At 33.6% G+C, this 22,753-nt stretch overlaps 1 protein-coding gene and 1 long non-coding RNA gene across 6 annotated transcripts in view; one reads left to right on the top strand and one right to left on the bottom strand.

Moving 5' to 3' along the window:
• Positions 1-4,243: 4,243 nt before the first annotated feature.
• On the top strand, positions 4,244-5,721 carry LOC117212958. The gene is made up of 2 exons (XR_004488568.1): positions 4,244-4,757; positions 4,862-5,721. It is a non-coding gene; the product is annotated as an uncharacterized LOC117212958 (long non-coding RNA).
• A 5,120-nt stretch (positions 5,722-10,841) lies between these two features.
• LOC117212947 (tetraspanin-5) overlaps positions 10,842-22,753 on the bottom strand; it is a 126,701-nt gene continuing 114,789 nt past the window's right edge. For 3 of the 5 annotated variants that reach the window (XM_033458111.1, XM_033458113.1, XM_033458112.1), the window contains 2 exons: positions 18,734-18,850; positions 10,842-16,588 (listed from right to left, as the gene is read on the bottom strand). In XM_033458111.1, coding sequence (XP_033314002.1) covers positions 16,520-16,588; positions 18,734-18,850 — 186 coding nt within the window. In that variant the 3' untranslated portion in view covers positions 10,842-16,519. The remainder of the gene's footprint in view (positions 16,589-18,733; positions 18,851-22,753) is intronic. The other 2 variants (XM_033458114.1, XM_033458115.1) reach the window with 1 other exon arrangement.

The raw sequence follows: 22,753 nt of genomic DNA, 5'->3' as shown, positions 1-22,753 counted from the left end.
TGCTGTGTCGGAGGAAAGCTAAGGATGGGTGTGTCTAGCGCACGGGACCATCGGATTTGTTGGTGCCGATGTTAGTTAAGAGAGTGAGGGAAACAGGTTTCGCTGTTAATTGGTTAACCGAAGGGTCTTAACCGCCCTCGAGAGAAAGTGGTTAGTGGGAGGAAAGTTGCAGCGCACGTGAGAAAACTAACTTTCCCTTGTCCCGCCGTGGTAGACAATAGTCTTTAGAAATTTTTCGGACACAGATGTTTGTTTGTTTTGAAGGACCTTAGCAGGCAAGTGACTCGGGTTTATGACGGGTGCTTAAGGATATTGAGGGTACGCCGTACGGAAAAGCGGACATCTGGTGTCCGTGTGGCCCGCGGTGTGTGACCTGGGCCAGGCAGAGAGGCCCGGCGTAATAACTTTAGAAGTAATAAGTCTTTTATTAATAATTTTCGTTGATAGAAAGAAAAATGCTTTTAATATAGATAAAATCTTTGTTAATGATTTCTCTTATTCTTATTATATAAATTATATAAATTTAATATTTATATGAAAAATACATTTTTATATTATATTTGATAAATTTTTCAAAGATGGTATCACCCCAAAAGATATTAATGCTTTTGTATATTTCCCATTGAGATAGAATCTGGATCATAGATATGTATTCTTATCTTGTTCTATTTTATATTGTATTATATTAATTATAATTAAGTAACGTGGCAAATAATTTAATAAAATTCATAATTTAATTACTTGAATTAAACGTATACAACATATAAAGAAAATATAATAATTAGACACAACGCGAAAATAGAAAATAGATAAATAAATGGAACCTAGTCTTTTTATCATTAAAGGATCTTAAATAAGTATTTTTTATTTCGGATAAATTGTATATTGCATATGATCTGCGTATCATATATTTTTTGCATATAGTATTCTTTTTATATACATATTCCAGAGCTTCGTACAATTTACATGTATATACAATATTTTCGTATGACAAGTTATTATTTTAGTGGTCGGATAAAGTATTAGAAATATATAATTGAAAATAGTTTGTAATAAACTTATTTTCAGGATGGCATAAGGCAAATAGATAATGATCATACTCTTGATTGAACAAAGTGAAACTCCTCGTTGATTTCCTTAATATTTTTATACATAAAGTAAAAGTTAAAAAATTATTAAATTTGTTTGCGTTATAATGGAAAAACTACTTCTTATATCAGCAAACCTTCCGGCACCTTGTCAAGTGTATGCCATCAGGTATATAAGGAACACACGACCGACGCGCTAGCTCAGCGTGTTAAAAACCTCCTATGTAATCTATCCTATCCCTTCCCTCGAATTCTGCATTAAATTAAAACAAGCAAGATCTAATACAACGTAGGATACATTTTTATGGAAAATTAGAATTACTCATTTGATATACTTATAATTGGACTCGAGCGTAGTCATCTCCCCGTGTAAGGGTGCCGGTAGTTGTTTCTCAAATATTAATAGCTCGAAATACTATTGTAGATATTAGGAAACCAATATAATATACATTTAAAAAATATCACAAATATATTAGCATTTGTAAAACGACAGACTCAAGCTAAGAACTATTTTAACATAGGCCACCCTAGAACATGTTAAATTCTTTTGCGGTTTTTCGGTAATCTAGACTTGTCTGACACACCCCTGCGGGGGTACCGTGGGACACCGTGGGACATCGTGGGACATCGCAAGAACATCGTTGTATAGGTGCGTTTTAGTTTTAATTGAGATTTCAAGATATCTTTTTTTTTATACATGGGGAAATCCTCATGAACACCCCACTGCTCTTCTAGAAAGCGACGGGGTAGTGTAGGACTATATCGACTAAAACCCCATGGTGGTCCGTCTGACTCTCAACAGGGATATAAATATATCTAGACTAGGTCCATTTTGTGAGCGCTTTTTCTTTTTTGTGAGAAAAGTTGGAAGCTTTTTTATATAATCCTTTCAAATATTAAATTATTAAATAGAGCAACTGGTTTGCCAAAGCATTTATAGTTTTAGTTAAAAGATTTTGCTCGAATATAACGTTGTACTTTAGATTAGTATCTCTTTAATATCTACCTTTAGTCTAGCTTTGCTTACAAGTAGGTTTTAGTTCTAAAATTTAGATTAAGTTAACTTTAAACACGATCGTTGGTCGGTGAGGGACAATGGGGAACTTATTTTTTGTCGGAAGTTTTAAAGGTTACCCTTAAGTCTGATTTTTAATTGTTGTTAAGTTATAGCTGCAAAGTTAGCTTTAAGCCTTAGTTTCAGTACATTTACGAAGATTGATGTCCTTGGCCGATATACAGGGTGGTTGGCAACTGGCGGTACAAGCGGAAAGGGGGTGATTCTACGCGAAAAAAGAAGTCGAAAATATAGAATAAAAATTTTTCGTTTGAGGCTTTGTTTTCGAGAAAATCGACTTTGAATTTTCGCGTTTTATTCGCGAATTTTATAGAAAAACAAAATTTGTTACACGAAAACGTTATTTGAATGCCTAACATGAATGTGTTTTAAATAGAATTACGTAGATCACAATTATTGTAATTTTTTATTAGTTTATATGACAATATAAGTATAAATATTAATTTACCGATAGAAAATGTTACAGCAACGTTTTAATTATTACGCAGAGAGTAGTATACAGTTTTATGTATGTATATGTACATTAATCAATTACAATTGTTACATTTAAAAATACGCATTGTTTAGTATATTACATATATATATAATTGTAAATTAGTATGATAAAAAGTTAAAATACACAGGCGAAGAAAGATGTAGAGAATTAACAGTAATGGCAGTCGTACAAAAACGTTTGTAATTTAATATTCATTCAAATATATCCGACGATAGTCACGCGAGAATATAAATGATTCGCAAGAAGTTAATAACCTTATTGGAGATTCTGTTCTTCTTCATTTTACTGCTTTATCTATACAAATGCTTAACCAATTGTTGTAGCAAATTAGATTGCATCATTAATGATATCTGTTCCTATTCAGACTCCTCAAGTAGGAAATTAGTACTGTGCTTATCGCATCTGTATCTTTAATCATACTACAAACAAACGACTTAATAAACGACTACATATACACGGTGTTTCGTTTATCCTGTCCACTTTAATATCTTTGTTACTTTTGCGGATACGAAACGGAGTAGGAGGAAAAAGTTGTTCGGTTTAGAACAGCAAATATTCTGATTTACGTTTTTTCTCTTTAACATCACTCTTCTTCGAGTTTTCAAGGTCATTAAGGATTTCTGTAAAATAATGGCACATTTTTATCATCGTATTATCATAGCTGATAAGAGATGAATTTCAAACGTGTAGATACGTTGATCTTGAAGGGATCTTGAGTAGAAAATTCAAGATAATTTAAAGGGAATTAACAAATTGTATAATTTCTTGTTTCTGCCCTAAATTTGTATCATTTTACAAGAAAAATTCGATATGATGTCCGTTCGTTGAAGGGGAGAAACACGAATCGCAATATTTGTCGTTTTAAAGCGAACAACATTTTCCTCGTATATTTTTTCGTATCTGCAAAGGTGACGAAATATTGAAGACGACAGGATAAACGAAACAGCCTGTGCATGTATACACGTACATACTTTCATCTACATAGTTTAAAACCATCGAGTCGTCATATTATTGTGTTTTTTAAAGATTTAGTAACAATTTTCTTGAAATTTCACGGAAATCCAGTAGACTGTCAAAGTCATGAAAGTTTACAGTAGCAAAATATAAATATGTACATATAATATAATACAGTATACCACGGTACAGTATAGTATAGAAATAATTATAAGAAGACGATGTATTCTGTATACGTGATGCGAGGAACAGGAAAATGATGGGCGCAAATCTGTGAAACGCTGAGAAACATTTTTATGGTTAAAAAATTAGTTATTAAAAAATCGTTATTATAAATGCATCAATGAATAATTAAACAGGAAACATGCCCATTAAATATATGTATGTATGCATTCTTCTTGGTACATTTTCGATTAGCAGCACAAATATTTCATAAACTCATTTTCTGTATTACACGTATGCTAATGACATATCTCTTTATGTCATTATTTATAAATTATTGCCTACAATTTTCCTCCATATTCCTGAAAATGGAAAAATCGATGCTAAATTCCTGTAACTTTCTAACGACTGCTAGTTTACCAGAGACCTATTTGTTTATTTATTTATTTCGTACAAGAAATATTTTACGAATGACACATGATTTGACAACTTCGTTTCTTTTAATGTCAATAATACACACTTATGAATTATGATAGATACTGAAGGTTTATCTATCTAGCTTTTTTTTCTTTTGTTATTTAACCTTAGAATAAGACCTATCTGTAGAATCTGTCCTATTAAACGCAAATATCCATTAAAACTGTGATGACAGAATGCAATACGTATGTACTTTACAAGTAATTCTTTAATTTATGGATTCCTTCTGTTGTGACAAACTCAACCAGATTAATGAAATTATATTATAAATTTACAAAGGCGATTATGTATTGAAGTATTATTACTATCCTTTATACGTATTTATTCACACATACACAAATTGGACGATGTGTGGCAATCATATTGCACGTATATTCGAAACGATATAAATCGCAGTTGTAAAGTTTTCTATTCGCTTTAGCATTAACGTGTGAGAATGGACAGAAAATAGTTTATTACAGTACACTCAAGTATTATCATAATTGAGAAAAATAATAGCGAAATAGTACATATTTAATTAAAGATGACAGAATTACGTACTACGTTTTAAGGGAAATGGTACAATTTCAATTAAACGGTTAACGTTTAATATCTTCAATACATTTTCAGGTTATGAAGATAAAGAAAGAATTATCTGGCCGGAAGTTGAAGTAAATAACTTTTTGACACGAAAACAATATTCGACGCAACAAAACAACGAATTTGATAGCAGTAACGTCTTTTCCAATACTAAATTCGACATACAGAATTGGAAGGAAATGTTTACTGGTATATTGTACTAATATTACACTTTTATGTACATTCACGTGACATTTCGATGTGCCAAGTATTTGTAGGAAAAGAAACACAACTTTGTTAGTATGTTTCTATACAGTTAGTGGAGGAATACCTATTATTTTGTGAGAGGTAAGTGTGTTATATTTATAGTTTTAAGTCAAATTTTAAAGAAACATTAAAATGTGAATTTCAATATGACAAGTTATCGTAATTGATGCTATCGTAAATTACATAATATGATGGAAACATACAGTAAGAAAAATATGTTTTCACTTTTTGTCAATGAAATTGTTATATTTACTTCATATTGATTCATTTGTAAGCACGTTAACTATAGTTAAAGGTTTATCGATTAACAACTCACGTTTTAGAAAATAATGTACTCCTTTAATAATTGTTAGGTATATTCATAGATTTACGCTTACAAGATCTTCAACACTTGGTAATAATGACCATATTTGTAGTGAAGGTTTCGTATGCAAAAGCTACTGATAAATGTTTATAGTTTCATAGTCACATATGGTTATTATATTATATATGTATAGAGCGTTAAAAGAATGTATTTTTTTATAATCTCCGCCTAAATTGTACGCTATGAATAGAAGGAAATGTAATTTCTAAACAGTAACATGTAAATAATTTATTGATATTTACCAGAAATATATCTTAAACACAATAAAAGGAATGCATAATATTAGTATTATTTCAATTAATTACGTTGAATAAAAGTTTCACGTGTTAAAGGTTTCCGATCAAATATAATAATGTTTCGAATACATTTCTGCATTTCTTTTCGTAAATTTCTACTTATAACATGGCAGTAAAGCTAGATATCGTATAAGAAACATACATTTTTGCGTTTTCTTCTTTTTTTGCATTATTTTACTTCGTACAAAATGCGACTAATTATATAATTCAATTTTATAACAGGGAAAAAGGAGTCTACAAATTTCTATATACTCATTTAAAGAAAATAATATCAAATTTGTAAGTATATATAATCCTAGAGGGTATCACATTAATTTACAACCGAATACGTGATTCAATATTTGGCACGATGATTTGTTTGCTCTAATTTGTGTATAATAATGACACAAGTACTTTATGTAATTTTTAAAATTATTAGTGTTAATTAGTCCTTACTTTAGGATAGAGTTCCACATCACACAGTCTTTCGCACCTTATTCGTATTGGTCAAGCAGTTACCTATTTCTTTATTCTTAAATACATATACAATATTTACATGATCTTCATAAACATTCTTCCTTCATTTTTTCAAGGCAATGGTTGTGGGAGATAAAACTATATGAAGAAATTTTCCTCTTCTGGTCTATCGTGAGATTTTGTGTACATTAATCTTTATATAGAAATAAATCGAAAGTGAAAAATTATTATCTTGGAAACTTAAAGTATGATAATTTATAAAAATATGTTCAAATTAAAAAATAAAGATAAATTAATTTCTGTGACATTTTGCTAAATGCAAGTTAGAGGACTTAACGAAAGTTGCTTTAATAATTTTGTTGGAAATAATATGACAACAAAGAAGAAATTTACAACCAGAAATTATTTATTGCAAAAAGAATGGAATGTAAAATGCAACATAAAGCTTACGTATATAGGACACTTTCTCAGTTAAAAAAAGGTGATAAATAATTAATTTCATTATCAATAATATGGATGTGCTTTCATTTAAAAATCCTGTACACGATAAAATCGTGAAATCGATGTGTATTTAGATTTGAAATGGAATATTTTCTCTACTCAACTTGAAATAAATAAAATTTTCTTCCTTTTCTTCTACCAAATTTGATACAGGTTCAAATATGATATTGTACATTATTTAGATGTTCCTACAGCTATCATAAATTTCAGCATAAGTTTGGCTAGTATCGTCGTCAATTTTGACATCGTTCCACTTTTAATACACGATAATTAATTTATTAGGTTTCCTATCAAAACACAAAAAGCAGTAACATTTATAGCATTTCAGCAAATACAGACCAATTTACGATACAAAGAGGATGTGCCACGTGTACAGAGGATTATGGAAAAATCAATTTATTCTTTTCAAACATCTAGTACCGATTGCGAATCGTTGATTCATAAAAAATGAGTATACATAAATATTTGGCTGACATAAAAAGTACATATAATCCTATCATGTAATATATTTATGTAGTTTGTATTTTAAAGCACAGAAAATTAATGTTTCTCTGTTGGCCATTGCAGCGACCGCTTTTTTATAACATTGTGGAAAAATGCACAATACATATTAACGGTCGACGTGTTGGAGTTACACCATACTTGACTACTACAAATAAAAATACCAGAAATTGCACCCTTAGATGAACACTCGAAGCAAATTCTTCAAACCAAAATAACTGGCAGATGTATAGATGAATAATCCGAAAGTGTCAGTGAAATTCAAAATTTGTTGAAAAAGAATACAGCAAGTTATGCAATCAGAGTATCAAACCTTAGCTTTCTATTACTTCAAGCCATCCATCAGGCAAGTGCTGAATTTCATCAGCGAAAAATGCCGTGTCCTCGGACCAGATCCGATCGTTGTGTCATTTTTCTGTCTCACCCGCTAATTGAAACTTCGTATCCGAAGAAATAATGTCTAGTGAATAAGCTAGCTGCTGCAGGATGTCCCGAAAAGATGCAGCCAAGTCAGTACCGATGAATTCCTCCAAAATTCCCATTAGAAATCTCAAGGAACACGTTAAGACGGTAGCAAGAGGAAACACCTACGACATCGTCGCCGAAGAAGGCTTCGGATTCAACTGTTTTTAATTGCCAAAGGATTTAATTGTTTTTCTACATTTCCGTGACCAAAAGGCCAAATCATAGTATGCGGAGGAAAATTAAAAACGAGAAATTATAATGGCAACCAATAGGTGTAGGTCAGGCCATTACAACCTGGGCATCTCATCAGCCTGGACAGGTATAATAAGCGACCCTAAGTGCCAGTGTGGTCATGAAAGTCAGGATTGATAGATCGTGTATTGTGGCAATGCCATTTTTGTTACTATTTAATTAATCAACTATTAACTATTCATTAGGCAACTCCAAAAATTACTGTCTCCCATTCTCATGTAACGTAGTATTACACAATCGCGCAATAGCGATTTGCAAAGTCATACGCTCGTCCTTGAAAAGCTGTAACATATCGATCTGATTATAATATATTAAATATTGTCAATTTATTGATATCAAGATACGAATATTCCAAGTTCATATACGTAAGCTACGTGTAATGTAAGCAACGCAAATAATCTCGGTGGGGACTAAATTGGTTGAATACGAAAAGCAAACATGTCCCATCCGAGACTCCTTATGATGTGATTCGTCGTGGAAGCAGTGCGTGCCCTGCACTTATCAGTGTCCTGACGATCGGATCTTCTATGATGAATGTAAATTCTATAAATGAATCTATAATGAATCCAAAGACACATTTTCTCGTGATGGAATTCATCACTTGCCTAAATAGGTGGCTTGAAGTTATAAAAGGCAGCGACAAATACTTTGATTGAACTACTTGCGGTATTTTTTCGATATACAGCTCTGAGCTTTGGACTTTGAGCACTGAAGATTATTCATTTCATTGGATTATTCATTTGTACACCTATTATTAACTCTACTTTGCGTTCCTCGGCTCATCCTCGTCTCGATCCTGTATACTTCCAGCGTTAAAAAGTTTCCTCAGTTCAGAGGAAATATGAAACAATCGTTACTGATATGCAAATTCCTTCTTTGAATATTATGTTACAAATTTTCCTAGAACGTTAAAAGCGTTTGTATCTGTCGACATAGGGACGAGACGGAAAAATCGGAGAACCGCAGTAGGGTTAATAATACGTCAGAGAAACTTAAACAAATACGCATATACTTATTACGTGATCCGTATATTCTTCGTCCAAAGATGATCTATCTTGCGAAGAATATCGGATCAGGTTGGCAAATTAAGTTAATATACATAACTATACGAAGTTTTAATTAGTCATTGCATTCAGCATAGTTTAGAAGATATATGTATATGCTGATGCTGATACAAAGCGCACAATTTGTCTTGTTTTGCTTATTCGATTGTACGGAATGATCAAGAGCTTCGTTATAACATTTCGCTTGTTAAAAGAATTATAAATGAGTCCATATGTTAATCAGATTTTATAGAAACTATATTTCTATGAACGCTGTTGTAGTTGTAATTTTAAGTTTCTGAAACTATTTAAAATACTTTATTTAGTACATAGACAGAGTCGGATCTTAATAGGTAGTTACTTAATTAACAAAACAGTTTTAGATACATGACAGATTTTTATAATGAGATATCGAGAATTAATAAATGAATTAACTATATAAAATATGCGTGTTTCGTAAAATATTATCACTGTATGACTCCTTTGTATATTTGAGAGTTACAAAGGCTCTGCCCACTTTAACTCCGATCCACTGCGTTCGCAGCGTGGCAGAAATTGCAATCGTCAGTTAACTTAGTATACTTGAGAAATCTGACTATTTAACATCACGTATTATCATCATAGCGTTATAGTAGAAACTATTCTTAATGCATCGGAATTATGAATGCATTATGAGCAAACAACGATAATATTCTTCTTTGAGTTATTGCTATGTTAATTACGATTCGACAAATGTTTAACCAACCTAACTAGCACATTGCGACCAGCTATACAAAAATTTGGAGATACATTTCATGTACTGTATCTGAACACAGGATCCAATAGTATAAAATATTTAAGCCTTTACGCTATACATAGCATATATGTATATCTGAATCAAAAGACGGTCAACACGTTTACGATTGTTAAATTTTAGATGATTCTGCCTTTTAAATTTTAGATGATCCGCGCAAAGTATTGTAAGTTATCTTCTCGAGGATTAATAGAAGGAAATATTTTATCGAACGTTTAATCATTCACCGAATACTTTCAGAGAACGAATGAGTTCTCCAAAGAGTAAAACGGACGTTCTTTTCTATTTCCTGTTCCTTCAACTTAAGAAAAGATTTCAGAAAATGGAATACAGCTGTACTATAGGACAGTATCGAAGCAGCTTTGTAGAAATTTACAACAATTTTTCAGTATTACCTAAGTTGCTAAGTATAATACGTACTATTGGACATACACATATATAGAAACTTTTACTGGTTTTAAAATGTATCGCTGTTTCATATTTTTCGCAATTTATGGAAAAATGAAATTTGTTATAGTCCTAGGAACATTTCTTATACTTCTAAATAACGCATCAGTCATCGTCGGTGTATAAATTATAGAAAACACATAAAATGAGAAACAGATGATACGATATATGAATTTCTCTTATTTTCTATGCAATGAAGGACAGTTATAAGAATTGTAACAATAATAATTCACAAGTGTGGAAACAGTTGTTGTTATAAATCTCATAAAACAGCATTTTAAACATTCATTAAAATCAAATTCAAATTAACCACTCTTTCATTCCTTTAATTATTTATAGAATGAAATTATTACAAATTAATACATATGAAAATGTCTATGTGATTTCATTAAAGAAGAAAACTGGAGTTACAATTCTCCTATTCGTCCTACTATTCTTTTCTATAGTTATATACAATCCTTCACCTTGACTTTTACTACCTCAGCGTCTAAAATATAACAGGTGAAAACGACATGAAGAGTGTGCCACTAGTGTGCCACACACACGTTTTTTAAAATCAGTTTCTATCATCATTCAGTTCAACGTTTCATACGATGAGTCATAAAACCGGAATAGAAGTTATAAATAGAGAGACATGTTCTTTTTATAGAGAGGAAGGAATAGTTTTAGAGTTGATATCGCCTGTCTATTGATCTAGACGCAACTAGTGGGTGTGTATGCTACACCTATGTTTTTTAAAATCTATTTCTCATATCATTTAGTTCAACGTGTCGTACAATGAGTCATAAAACCGGAATAGAGATTATAAATAAGGAGACTATTTTTCTTTTTAGAGAGGAAGAAGTAGTTCTAGAATTGATATCGCCTGACTGATCATAAACGAAGCTCTAGGGTCCTTATGAGCCCAATACATTTCAAATTATTGATTGCGGTGATCAAAACTGTAAACATTAACCACTGGCCAATTTTGTGATCTTATTGTATCGCTTTCAGTTATAGTAGGTAGCCTAACAGATGAGTTCACTAGCAGGTTGTGGTCAAATACACACACACTCTCTCTCTTCTCTTCTCTCTTCTCTTCTTCCATTGTTTCTCTTATCACAGTCATGGTACTATTTTCTCTTTAGGATCATTTAACGACAGAGTTTCCTTCATCCATGAATATTAAATTAGGTGAATTATTAAATAGAAAATGTGTGGCGACTATGTCCAACAATCCTCTGGAAAACAACTCATAATACTTTATACGGACCATCTCGTATGATGTACTTGGTTCTTATGTTTCATTGGAAATCGTTTGCTCTCATGCACCGGAATTATTGTAATCTATGAAGAACTATCATTTTAATGCCATAAGTTTGATCGAAACGTTACAAAATGTATTCCAGAAGTTTCCAAATTTAACTGTAGCAGTTTGGAAGTCCTTTTATTCAAGCGGTATCACAATTTGCAATTAATATTGCTTCTAGATTTCCATAATCCTGTTTAATAAAACGCATAAATACTTCAGCCTTGGGCTCGTCAGTCTAGTTTAAAAGTCTTATAGCTATAGCTTTGAGAAAGATTTAAAAACAGTAGAAGCACTAAAAGTTTTGAACAACGCAGTGAAAGAGTATGGATTACGTGTTAAAATATCATATTGTTTAAATTTGGATACTTTTCGAGTACACTTCATTGTTATCCAATCGTGTTTGAATTATCGAGGCATTATTTGAGTCGTTCACAGGCCAAAGTGGTTATACCCTGTTTTTAAAATTTTCGATATTTTAATGCCAAAGCACTTGGTCGCTGTTCATCAAGATTTTTCGCTTTCTGTTTCGTCGAGTCAACCGATTTGGCTCATTTATTATTATATCACAGATTAGAAGAATTCCGCGAGATGAGAGAGAAATAATTCTCGTTCAGATCAGTTATTTGTAAGATTAAGAATCATCTTAATGTATATGTACATATGTACATATTCGTATAAAAATTATTTCGGGAAACAACAAGAAAATCAAGATTAAAGATATCTCTTGATACTCCGCTCTATGAAACAGTATTTTCATTGAAACTGAAAACACCAAGTTCGCGGGCCAGCCGCTCTTTGCTATGTTTAAATGCTATCACTAGTTTGGACTCGATACTTTCATATAATTGTTGTTCCTTCGCTAAATTATACGTAAAGACCAATCTTTCGACAACCGATCGAATTTTCAGACGCATTTTCATTGATTTATTTCCCGATCCTTGACCCCTTTTTCAAACGTCTCAACGAAATAATTTGCTGTTTCGAGAATTTGCACACAAGTTGGACCAATGTGCGGTGCCGACACGTCCCGTTATTGCGATCAATTGAAAGGTTTAATTCATATCCGAGATTGATGTACCAAACGGACGGACTAGAATTATTGCATATGTTCATTGAAACTAACTGCTTTAGTTACAAGTGTGAGAAACGATTCAAACACGTACGCAATTTAATACAATATTACAAGACATCGTAAGTTACATTTTGTTGTTTTATATTTCGATATGATTGTCATTCTCGCAAGTATCCTTTATATTTGTATTCTCTCTTTCATTATTATTACTATTTTCTGGAAATATATATCTTTTAAAGTATTGTTCACTCTACAAGCCTGGTTTACAGCAAACCTAATCCATAATGTATAATACGTTTCCTTCGGTTATTTGAACAACAGTTAAACATCGTGTAAAACGAGTACGCTACTCTTTTCTAGCAACATTGATTTCCTGTAAACGATAACATTTCTTCTTTTAATTTTGCAAATGATCCATCTTAATTCAAGGAATAACAAGTGGTTGCTATTTATAAACAACTATAATTTATTGTTCAGTTTAGTTAATTTAAGTTATATCTGGGAATTATTGAAATTCGAGGAAACAAATTGGATACTTCTTACGAAGATCCTAGTTTTTAAATTTTTAAACATTCTTTTGCTTCGCCTTAGTACCTATGCATTTTTCTATTTTGTCTTTTAGCGTAGAGAGTTTGACGCTTTTCCTTCTTTCTTCATTCGTTCGCGTGAGAATTAGGAACGCAAAAGATACGAACGCTCCGTTTGGTACGTTTACAGATATATAGAATGTCTCAGTTTTTCTGCAAAACGATGCGAGCATACGCTGCGAAGAGTCTATGAGTTCTAAACATAGCGTGACAAATAATTTTTTGAAAAGTTGTAACAAAATTACGAAGTAACAACGCTCCAGTTTTTCGTTCGATAAAGTAGAAACAGATTCGCGGAATTTATGTTAGTTCCACTTGAAATTATTGAATTACAAACACTTTTGCATTGCGAGTTTCTTGTCGGTTCTTTTTCAATTCAGTGAATACATTATGAACTATTTCTGTAGCAGTTTTTGCGCGTATCTTTTAAATAAAAGTCCAACGGCGGAATATCCTATCTTGGAACTCAAGAAATGAACTGATCCAGTGCTTACACTAATGTTCGTTTAACTATTACATTTAAAGGAAGCAATTACCAATTATCATTCTGTATATTTGTTGTAACTAGACTGCGGATTTGTATGCGATATCATATGTTTATTTACATATCTAAGGCAATGAAACCTACATAAACATCTGTTTTACCCATAAAAGATAACAATTACTTCACTTTGAACATTTATTATATATTACCTGCATTTTATATATTTCTCCACTTTAAAGTTTTCCATAGATGTATATAAATCCGCAATCCAGTTCTAACTTTTCAGTAAACATTTACTTATTTTTCTTATCTTCACTTGTGAAACACGCTAGCATCGTCTTCCCAAAAAGAACTAGAACACTCTGTATGTACAAATGTATGCATGTATACATTGAATATTTACAAGCATGGCATTGTTGTTTTAGAGCCGCAAACCATTTTTATCTATTCGAGAAGGAAAACGCACTGTTTAAACGTACTTGCGCTGTTATAAAAATACACTGCTTGAACGGGGAATAACAAAGAAAAAGAGAAAATAAAAGAGGAAAGTACAACCGGGAAACTAGAGAAGTATGTAAAACGAACTTTAGGAACCAAATTACACGAATCAGTGGATTAAGTCGGTAAAACAGAATCAACGCAAAAGAAGCCGATACGGCATTTTAGAAGGCAAAATATAAAAGTGAATCAGTGAATATATACATATACTACTAGTCACCGCATGTGTTCGCTGTTAGTTGAGATACTCTGACACATATTTGCCCTGTTTGTCAAAAAATGAAGAAAGGATGTGTCAGAGTGTAATGTTGGCAGTTAATGAACGAATCTGCATACTGGCCCATATTAATTAAGGGGCCAATATTTTTTAATTCATAGAGTAACTAGCACCGCTACTGTCTCTCGTCGATATAATTTAGCCACGTGACGGCAGCATATACGATACGACAGGCACCTGGCCTACCGATGGAGGGAACGTGTCGGCATGTAGCACAGGATCAATATGTTCAATGTGGCTCGAGCAACCGTTTTAACGATCAATTGGAGCAACAGAAGGTTATTGTACACTTGCGTGTTATATGGCTTTTACTCTCGTGGCCATGCCACAAGAATTTGCTGTGCGGTGAGCTCAGTCGTGTTCACCGCGCCCCCACGACATCACGTCAATCGACTTTAATGCCTCGACACACCGTTCCTCGTAAACCGAGCAGGCATTATTCTGCTTTATTTGTCTCTTCTGCTCTCTGCTCTTTGTCCCTTCCTCTCGTTTCTACGCGCCTTATCCGAACTCATCGACTTTCCCTTCGTCAAGAACAGAAGAACGGTATCGATCTCGACGAAGAATCGGAAAAGTCCGAGGCAACGTCTTTTCCGCCTTGTTCGCTCAAATTATAATTATGACAGGCGCAAACCGAGTATCAAGGAACGTCCAGTAGACCGTGAAATACGAAAATGGCTTGCGCAAGGTTTGAGAAAATTGATGGGTAGATTGCGGACCTTTATGCATTTATGGGATATTTGAAAATGTAAAATCGCTCAGAATGCACGTAATATGAAAAGATATGTAAGATATCCAAAGCATAGGGCTTTTTTATAATACTTTGTATGTAAACTGATATTCTTCATAAGTTCTACAGTGTCTATTGTATTTTGGAACACTTGAATTTGCACAAAAATTCGCAGTCTACTGATAAGTTGAACAACACTCTTTTCGCTGCAAATACACGCATTACTTTCGACGATTTGTTAATTTACGCATTTTATAGTCCTCGAACGAATCGTATTTTACAATTGATTTGCTTCTTCAAAGCAAATTTCTTTATTTTTCTTCTTCTTGCTCACACGCTTCTTGTATTATAACGATGAAACGATGATGTATGAAAGTGCCTTAAACTAAAATACAGCGCGCTACTTGTCATTGTTGCGAGTATAAATAGACTGTGGATTTTATGCAAATTTATATTTTCGTAGTAATAGAGAGTCAATAGAGATTCGTTTTATCTATTAGAAAATATAATGAGTACTCTACTTTGGGTATATGCATTCTATGCATTTCTGCGTCCTTTTTCGCAGAAATGTATAAAAATCCTCAGCCTGATTATAAAGTACGCAAAAACATAAATTAAACATAGATTGTTCGCAATATTTGAAAGCACGTAAACTCACAAGAAGTGTTCAATCCGATCAGCTCGAATAATCCCTTAACATAGAACAATAAGGATGAGCAATAATTGTAATTGTAATGTAAGAATCTAAGGTTTGATTGATAACGGTTTTGGTTTGTCATAAAATTCGCCATAAGTTTATACAGAAATAAAACGAAACAGCGATGGAACTTTGACACCGTTTTCTTCGCGTCATTTTGGCAATAAAATAGTTAGTTGAGGATATGCAACAAGTTGCCGCATTAAGCTGAGCTATATCGTCATTATAAACTAAATGATACGCTGCTGTGATAATTTAATAATGATAATTATCACTGAAACTTTGGAACTTTGATCGTCCTTTAAACGTGATCCGTCGCTTAACGATTCGCTTGTCAATTTATAAAATGCAATATAAACGTTGGATGATAAAACGTCGAGACTTTAGTTATAAACATTTATAGGTGATCATGAGTGATGTGTTTGCACGAAATCGCGAAACTCGTCGAAGTACGCAGTCTTCGTAATTGTGTCAGCAATTGAAGAGTGAAAAAATATCTGTATCTTTTGTCGATTTGGTTCGGACGTCTGGATCTTGAATCCTGCACTTTCCACGTGGAACTGTGTCGATTTTTACGTCAAAGGTCTGTTAGTTCTCGAGATCTTCGACGACTTTTCCAGTTCGATCAACGCAACTGATCAGCATCTATTAGTATAAGATGCTAGACCGCCGTGGGGGCCCGAAATTGTCAATGCCACTTTGCTTTTTGTGCGAATATGTCCGCTCGAAGATTTTGAGCGAAACAGATTCCCAGAATCTGGAAATAACATAAAAATTTCATTAACATTTTATTAACGACAATAAAATTATTCAATTGATACGTGATATCTAATAATGGACAATAATCTTGCAAATAATTTGTGCTTCCAGTGTTCTTATATAAAATGCCATTAGTAATATGATAATCGTTACAAGTAATTGAGAAATATGCTTCTCGATAAAAGTATAGTACTCGTGTGCTATCGCTAGATTCTCAGGGATAGATTTAGAATTACTCGACGAGTGGTATAGATACTATCTTGTGATAATATTTCATTGTAAAGCTGAACATTATATCGCTGGCTTTCATATTCGAATTGTTCAGAAGCTATATTAGATCACTCAACAAAAAATTACAAAGTAGATAAAAGTGACGATATTACGAACGCTGTTTTCCAAATTTGCCTCAGAATTTTCTATTGTTTGAACTTATGAAAGTAAATCATTCTCCTCCTGAAAATTGAATATTAATCATGCATTTAATTATATAACAAAATTCGGAGATTGATAAAAAGTGGAGTAGAGGTTCATTTTTACAGATGAAATATAAAAATCAAATGATATTTAGATATTATATCGAATACACTTTTAATTTTGTTGAACTTGCCTATAGAAGACAAGGAAAATTGCAAGCAATTCTGTCTTCCGATTTTCTTTGTCTTTCATACAATAAGTTTAACGAAATTCAAGTTAAAATATCTTTTGGGCTAGTAATTTTTAGATACGAACACTTTAACAGCTTTTACAAAGGATAAAGAAGCATGTAGACTGGTGTGCACAATAATACGTAATTTCATTAAAAAGAAAATAACCTCCAAGTCTTCTAAAAAAAAATTACTTGCAGAAAAGATTTTATCTGTCATTGCATCTGGTCCTCCAAGTGTAATTTTGTCGTCTGGAGCTTTTTTATGCGACCATTTAATAATGATATTTAGTTGTATTATTTGTAAAATTTCAGGAATTCTGAAATTCGATGAGAATCTAATGATAGTACACGTGTGCTATCTTATTACCAGCGAGCGTGTGAATATTAATCTTTCGGCAGAAATTAACGTAGGTAACAAATTGCTTCCATTGTTGGTTTCGTGCAACATGTTTTCCCATTTTCAAGCATTTCGATGCGTATACATGCCCAAATATGTATATGCGGTTAATACAAAATATATTTGAATTACAACGCCGATACGTTATAGCAAATCCAATAAATTCATCACGTGTACGAACTATAAAGTAAAAAATAGTTTACTTTCAGTTTTCGAAGAATTTTTCAAGATAAGCAATAAAATAACAACGAAGGAATCGATATCATCAGCGGATTTTTATGCAGTTCCTTATTTTCATGGATTTTTGCACTTTCAAGTTTATCATAAATACATAATAATCCGCAGTCTAGATACGAGAGTCGTCCAGAAAGTAAAGTCATATAAAACGACGCAATGTGCTTATAGAGGGCCACCTAGCTTCAATCATACGTTGACACAAATCATACCAAATTCCGTGTCTGAATAACTAATATTGTAGAAGTTTCGTTCGTTTAAAATCACGATGCAAATTGAACATCCCGTCGATAACGAAGTACCGTCTGTCGCACTTTTACGCTTTCTGGATGTTGAGGACGTAAAACTGCGTTTACATTGGTCTAGTAACATTGTAGTGATCCAATCCAGCACTGGATCGTAACCGGAATAATGTAAACAGTGTTTTCAGTGCAGTAGAGTGGCACCATTGCAGTAAGTAATCCAGTCAAACGATTGCATGGAAAGTCTACTTTTTCAATCCAGTATTTACCTCATCATAGTAGAGAACACAACATTCCAACGTTAGTGGAATCGTCTTGTATAACGAAGGTAAAAAGCTCGTCTCACGTTACGATAAATATTCCAAATACGTATGCTAAAGTTACGAATAAAGAAACATCTTTAAAATGCATTTGCATTGTTATTAATACGTCAAAACAGGTATCACTACCTGGACGATTCTCGTATTATATTTGACATTTAACGTTTATCGTAATAATACAGTGTGACATTATCATAATAATGTAGTACGATATTATCAATAACACAGATTTGATACAGAAATAACGTGTAATTAATGAATTAAATAGCAAGCATAAAGATATGTTGAAAATAATAAATTATACCTGTGCAAATGCCGTGGTAACCGCCCCAGTGACAATTGCAAGAAGATTTCGTTCCACCCATTCCTCCCCAGCTTGAATACAACCTTTTTCATAAATCACTTTGGCAACTTCATAGTTCTGCAAAACAAAGGCGATTGGCTACTTTGGCTTACCGTTGTGCTCTCGAACCTCGCGAATGTAGTTGTTAGTCCAATGTAATATTTGGTAGAAACAGCGTGAGATGCAGTGAAACGAGAAAATAGACAGGACAGAAAACGAAAGAAATAAATACATATGTATGTACATTATCAGCCATAAATATATATAATAATATTTAATATAAATAATAGTACTCGTTTTTAACCATTTTAACTTCGTGACGTAACGTGTTTACATAAAGACATTGCAAAAGATATTTGCACATACTCTCTTTTTTTCCAATGGAATTTTTTCTATCAGATTCTACGTTTCATTTACATAATTTCAAATTTTTATAAGCATAAAAGAGTTACTACTAAATCACAAGAAACGTTTATGTATACGTTACATGGTAAACGAAATTATAATATTCATATTATACCTTATTTTCAATATTTTTATTATACTTTAATAATTAACGTTATCATATGATATTTGCATTAACAGCAACGTATCATTAAAAATCGTCAAAGTCAATTCAGCTAATACTAAACGGTACGCTCTCGTACGTTTTATATTTTACCTTTCTATCTCGTTATTTCTATTTTATAGCAGAGTTTTAGCCTGCGAATGGTCAGGCGGGATTTCGTGAGAATGAGTAATCCAAACGTTCAAGGATAGCTGGCTGCTCGAAGTCACGTAGCTATCGGGTGACACAGGATCGAATTTTCGGAAGACGCGTGAGAGAGTTTGGACGTGACAAGTAATCCGAATACGTTTACCAAAAAACAGGAATATTGTTTCCAGAGAATCTGGCCGCAGCATGTCGACTAAAATACCTTCTGCTGAATGCATCGTGAATATCTCGTCTACACTCACAGAGCTGTCCGGTTGGATAAATTGTAAAGTATAAATTAAATAACAAAAAAGATAAAACTCACAGATACTGTCCGTAGATAATAGTCTTCGTACAGTGTCCGCTGCCAGTCATTGGATCATGTATGCAAACTGTCTGCACACGATGTCGTTTGTCTATTGCAGTCTAAAGGCCAAAGCCTAATGAGGGTTCCGGCTACTCGTAATTTTGTATCAGCCGACCTTTTGCACGACCACAATGGCCCCAACCCATAATTTCGGGTACCCGCACACCCTTATAGCCTCTCCAACGAGACGAGAAAGTGGACATAAACAAAATGTAATACCTGCAGCTACAGCAATCGCACCTAATTAGTGTCTCCGGTTATGTCTCTTTTTTTTCTATTGTGCGCTTAAGGTCACATGCACCTTTCGAGATTATTAGTGACTACGGTGAGGATGATCAGTGGCACAGAGCGTACCTACGTATAATATGTTGTACAAATCAATATCTTTGGGGAAACCTAGAACTTTCTCGCACGAGTCTTCCTTTTGTAACACATTGGACAAATTAGTTGGGTCGTGCTATACCCTTGCAATATCGTATTTAGCACAGATGATTAGGATATGTCCGATAGAGTTTAGAATGCCGCAGGTGTCAGATATTTGATTCAGTTTTGGTGATAAAGTTGGAGCGTGTCCAGGTCCGTGTCTTTGAGCAAGGTTGCTATCGCGACTTATGGGGCACATTGTACATTCTGTAATTTGCGGAAGATGAAGCAGAGAACTGTTAAACTATTTCGGAGATCTTTAGTCGAAGACTGTCAGTAGACTGCGGATTTTTATGGATTCGTGGAAAATTTGACAATACAATATTGCAGAGAATGCACATAATATGAAGAAATGTATGAAATGTACAAAGCGTAACACTTTCTATAATGCTTGACAGGTAAAACAATTCCCTACTGAGCCTACACCTTTTTAATTATATTCTCAAAAACATGAACTTGTATAAAAATCCGCAATTAATAGTTGTCACTATAGAAACGATCTTCCTGCGGAAATAAGCCTAGAAGACGGCCTTGGATTTAAGAATTTTGTAAGGATGTCGAAAACTGGTTTTGACATTTTATTACGGAAAGTTGGTCCGAAAATAGAAAGGAAGGCGAGAATTGTCGCCGAACCGGTGGCGAAAGAAAGAAAATCAAAACAAAGCCTGGCAGCGTACAGACGATTAAATTGAACTGCATGTTGTCGTTTCCACGTTCTTCCAACATCTGTCCATAGACGTTGTCCCTTATTTTCTATCGCAATGGAAACTTGCATTTTACCTGCTGTTAATTCCCGATTTTTCTCGAACAACGTGCACAGATTAACTGTGGAAAGTTGTCTATGGACAGTTGTCTGTCAGTGTAGACGAGGCTGAAGACGTAAAGGTACGCGTCCACTTGAAGGTAAAACTATCGCGAGCTGCTCTCGAGAGTCACTCGCGACAAACGCTATCGAGTGTAACTCGCGATAGATTTACTCTCAAGTGGCCGTGTATCTTCAAAGTACTTCAGAACCTGAGAACATAACGAAGTGGGAGATTGAAGTTGTTGAAAGTGGATCTAGTTAAAAACGATTTTATGATTAGATGCGTAGAATTATTGGATGAAACTTTTAATAAAAAGAAAATACCATTACGATTAATTATATTGATATTTAAACATGGAAATATCTCTCCATTTGTTGCTATTTGTATCTGTATAAGAGCTATTGTTAGGGAGAAATTATTTACTTTCGAGCTACAAGAAATGGTTCATATTTTTGTAGAATAAGCAGTAAGATATTTAAATCATCCTCTTTTACACAAAGCAACAAATACATGGATAGAATAGCAGGAAACCTGAGCAATTGGTAAGAGAACTGAGTTGTCATAAAAACCATAGAAACGTTGTTACCGCAGATATCTATGTATAGGCTGTAGATCCTGGGTTTTACGTTTATCGTTCAAGTGTAATTTAGGCTTAAGACGATTGAGTGTATCCAAAAACTATGATGTATGAATGGAGAAATAAATATATGTACATACAATATACAAGGTGAGTCAGAACATGCGAGAAGTGCGGCAGGGACTGTATCAGCAAGCTAACATAAACAGTAAAGTTCACATAAATACATACTCGATATGATCTCGGTGTCGAATCACAGTTTATTTTGTGATACTAAACACTACTTATCAGGCCTGTAAGTATGAAACCGGAATTTGTCTATAGATGGCCCTAGCTGATAATGTAGTTGTCACTAAACTGCGTCATTGATGCCAAAAGTCTTTGTTGACATCTCACAAACATTTTCGACTCAAAACAATACAAGTTTCATACAACAGCATAGTTTGTAACAGCGTTGAACATGTCAAATTTTGTGCCTGGAAACTACGATTTGCGAACAGCATTGATTTTCTGTTACCATTTGAAGAAAACTGCTGCAGAATCGCATCGAATGCTTGTCGAAGCTTACGATGAGCATGCTCCTGGTAAATTACAGGGCTTTGAGTGGTTTAAAAAATTCAGAAGTGGCGATTTTGACGCGAGGAACGAAGAACGTGGAAGACCACCGAAAAAGTTTCAAGACAGCGAATTGCAAGCATCGTTGGACGAGGATGACGCTCAAACGCAACAACAACTCGCTGATCAATTAAACGTGACACAAGAAGCCGTCTCCATGCGTTTGAAAGCCATGGGAAAGACCAGAAGGTGGGAAAATGGGTTCCACACGAACCGAATGAAAGACAGCAGGAAAACCGAAAAACCACATGCGAAATGCTGCTCGCCAGATACAAAAGAAAGTCATTTCTCCACCGAATTGTGACTGGCGATGAAAAGTGGATATATTTTGAGAATCCTAAGCGTAAAAGATCATGGGTAGCTCCAGGCGAACCACCGACATCGACTACAAGATCAAATCGCTATGGACGGAAGACAATGCTCTGTGTTTGGTGGGATCAGAAGGGTGTGATCTATTACGAGCTGTTAAAACCTAGCGAAACCGTTAATACCGAGCGCT

This window comes from Bombus bifarius, unplaced genomic scaffold, assembly GCF_011952205.1.
Source record: "Bombus bifarius isolate JDL3187 unplaced genomic scaffold, Bbif_JDL3187 scf7180000008421, whole genome shotgun sequence".
Lineage (NCBI taxonomy): Eukaryota > Metazoa > Arthropoda > Insecta > Hymenoptera > Apidae > Bombus > Bombus bifarius.
This window is presented reverse-complemented; position numbering and strand designations above follow the sequence as displayed.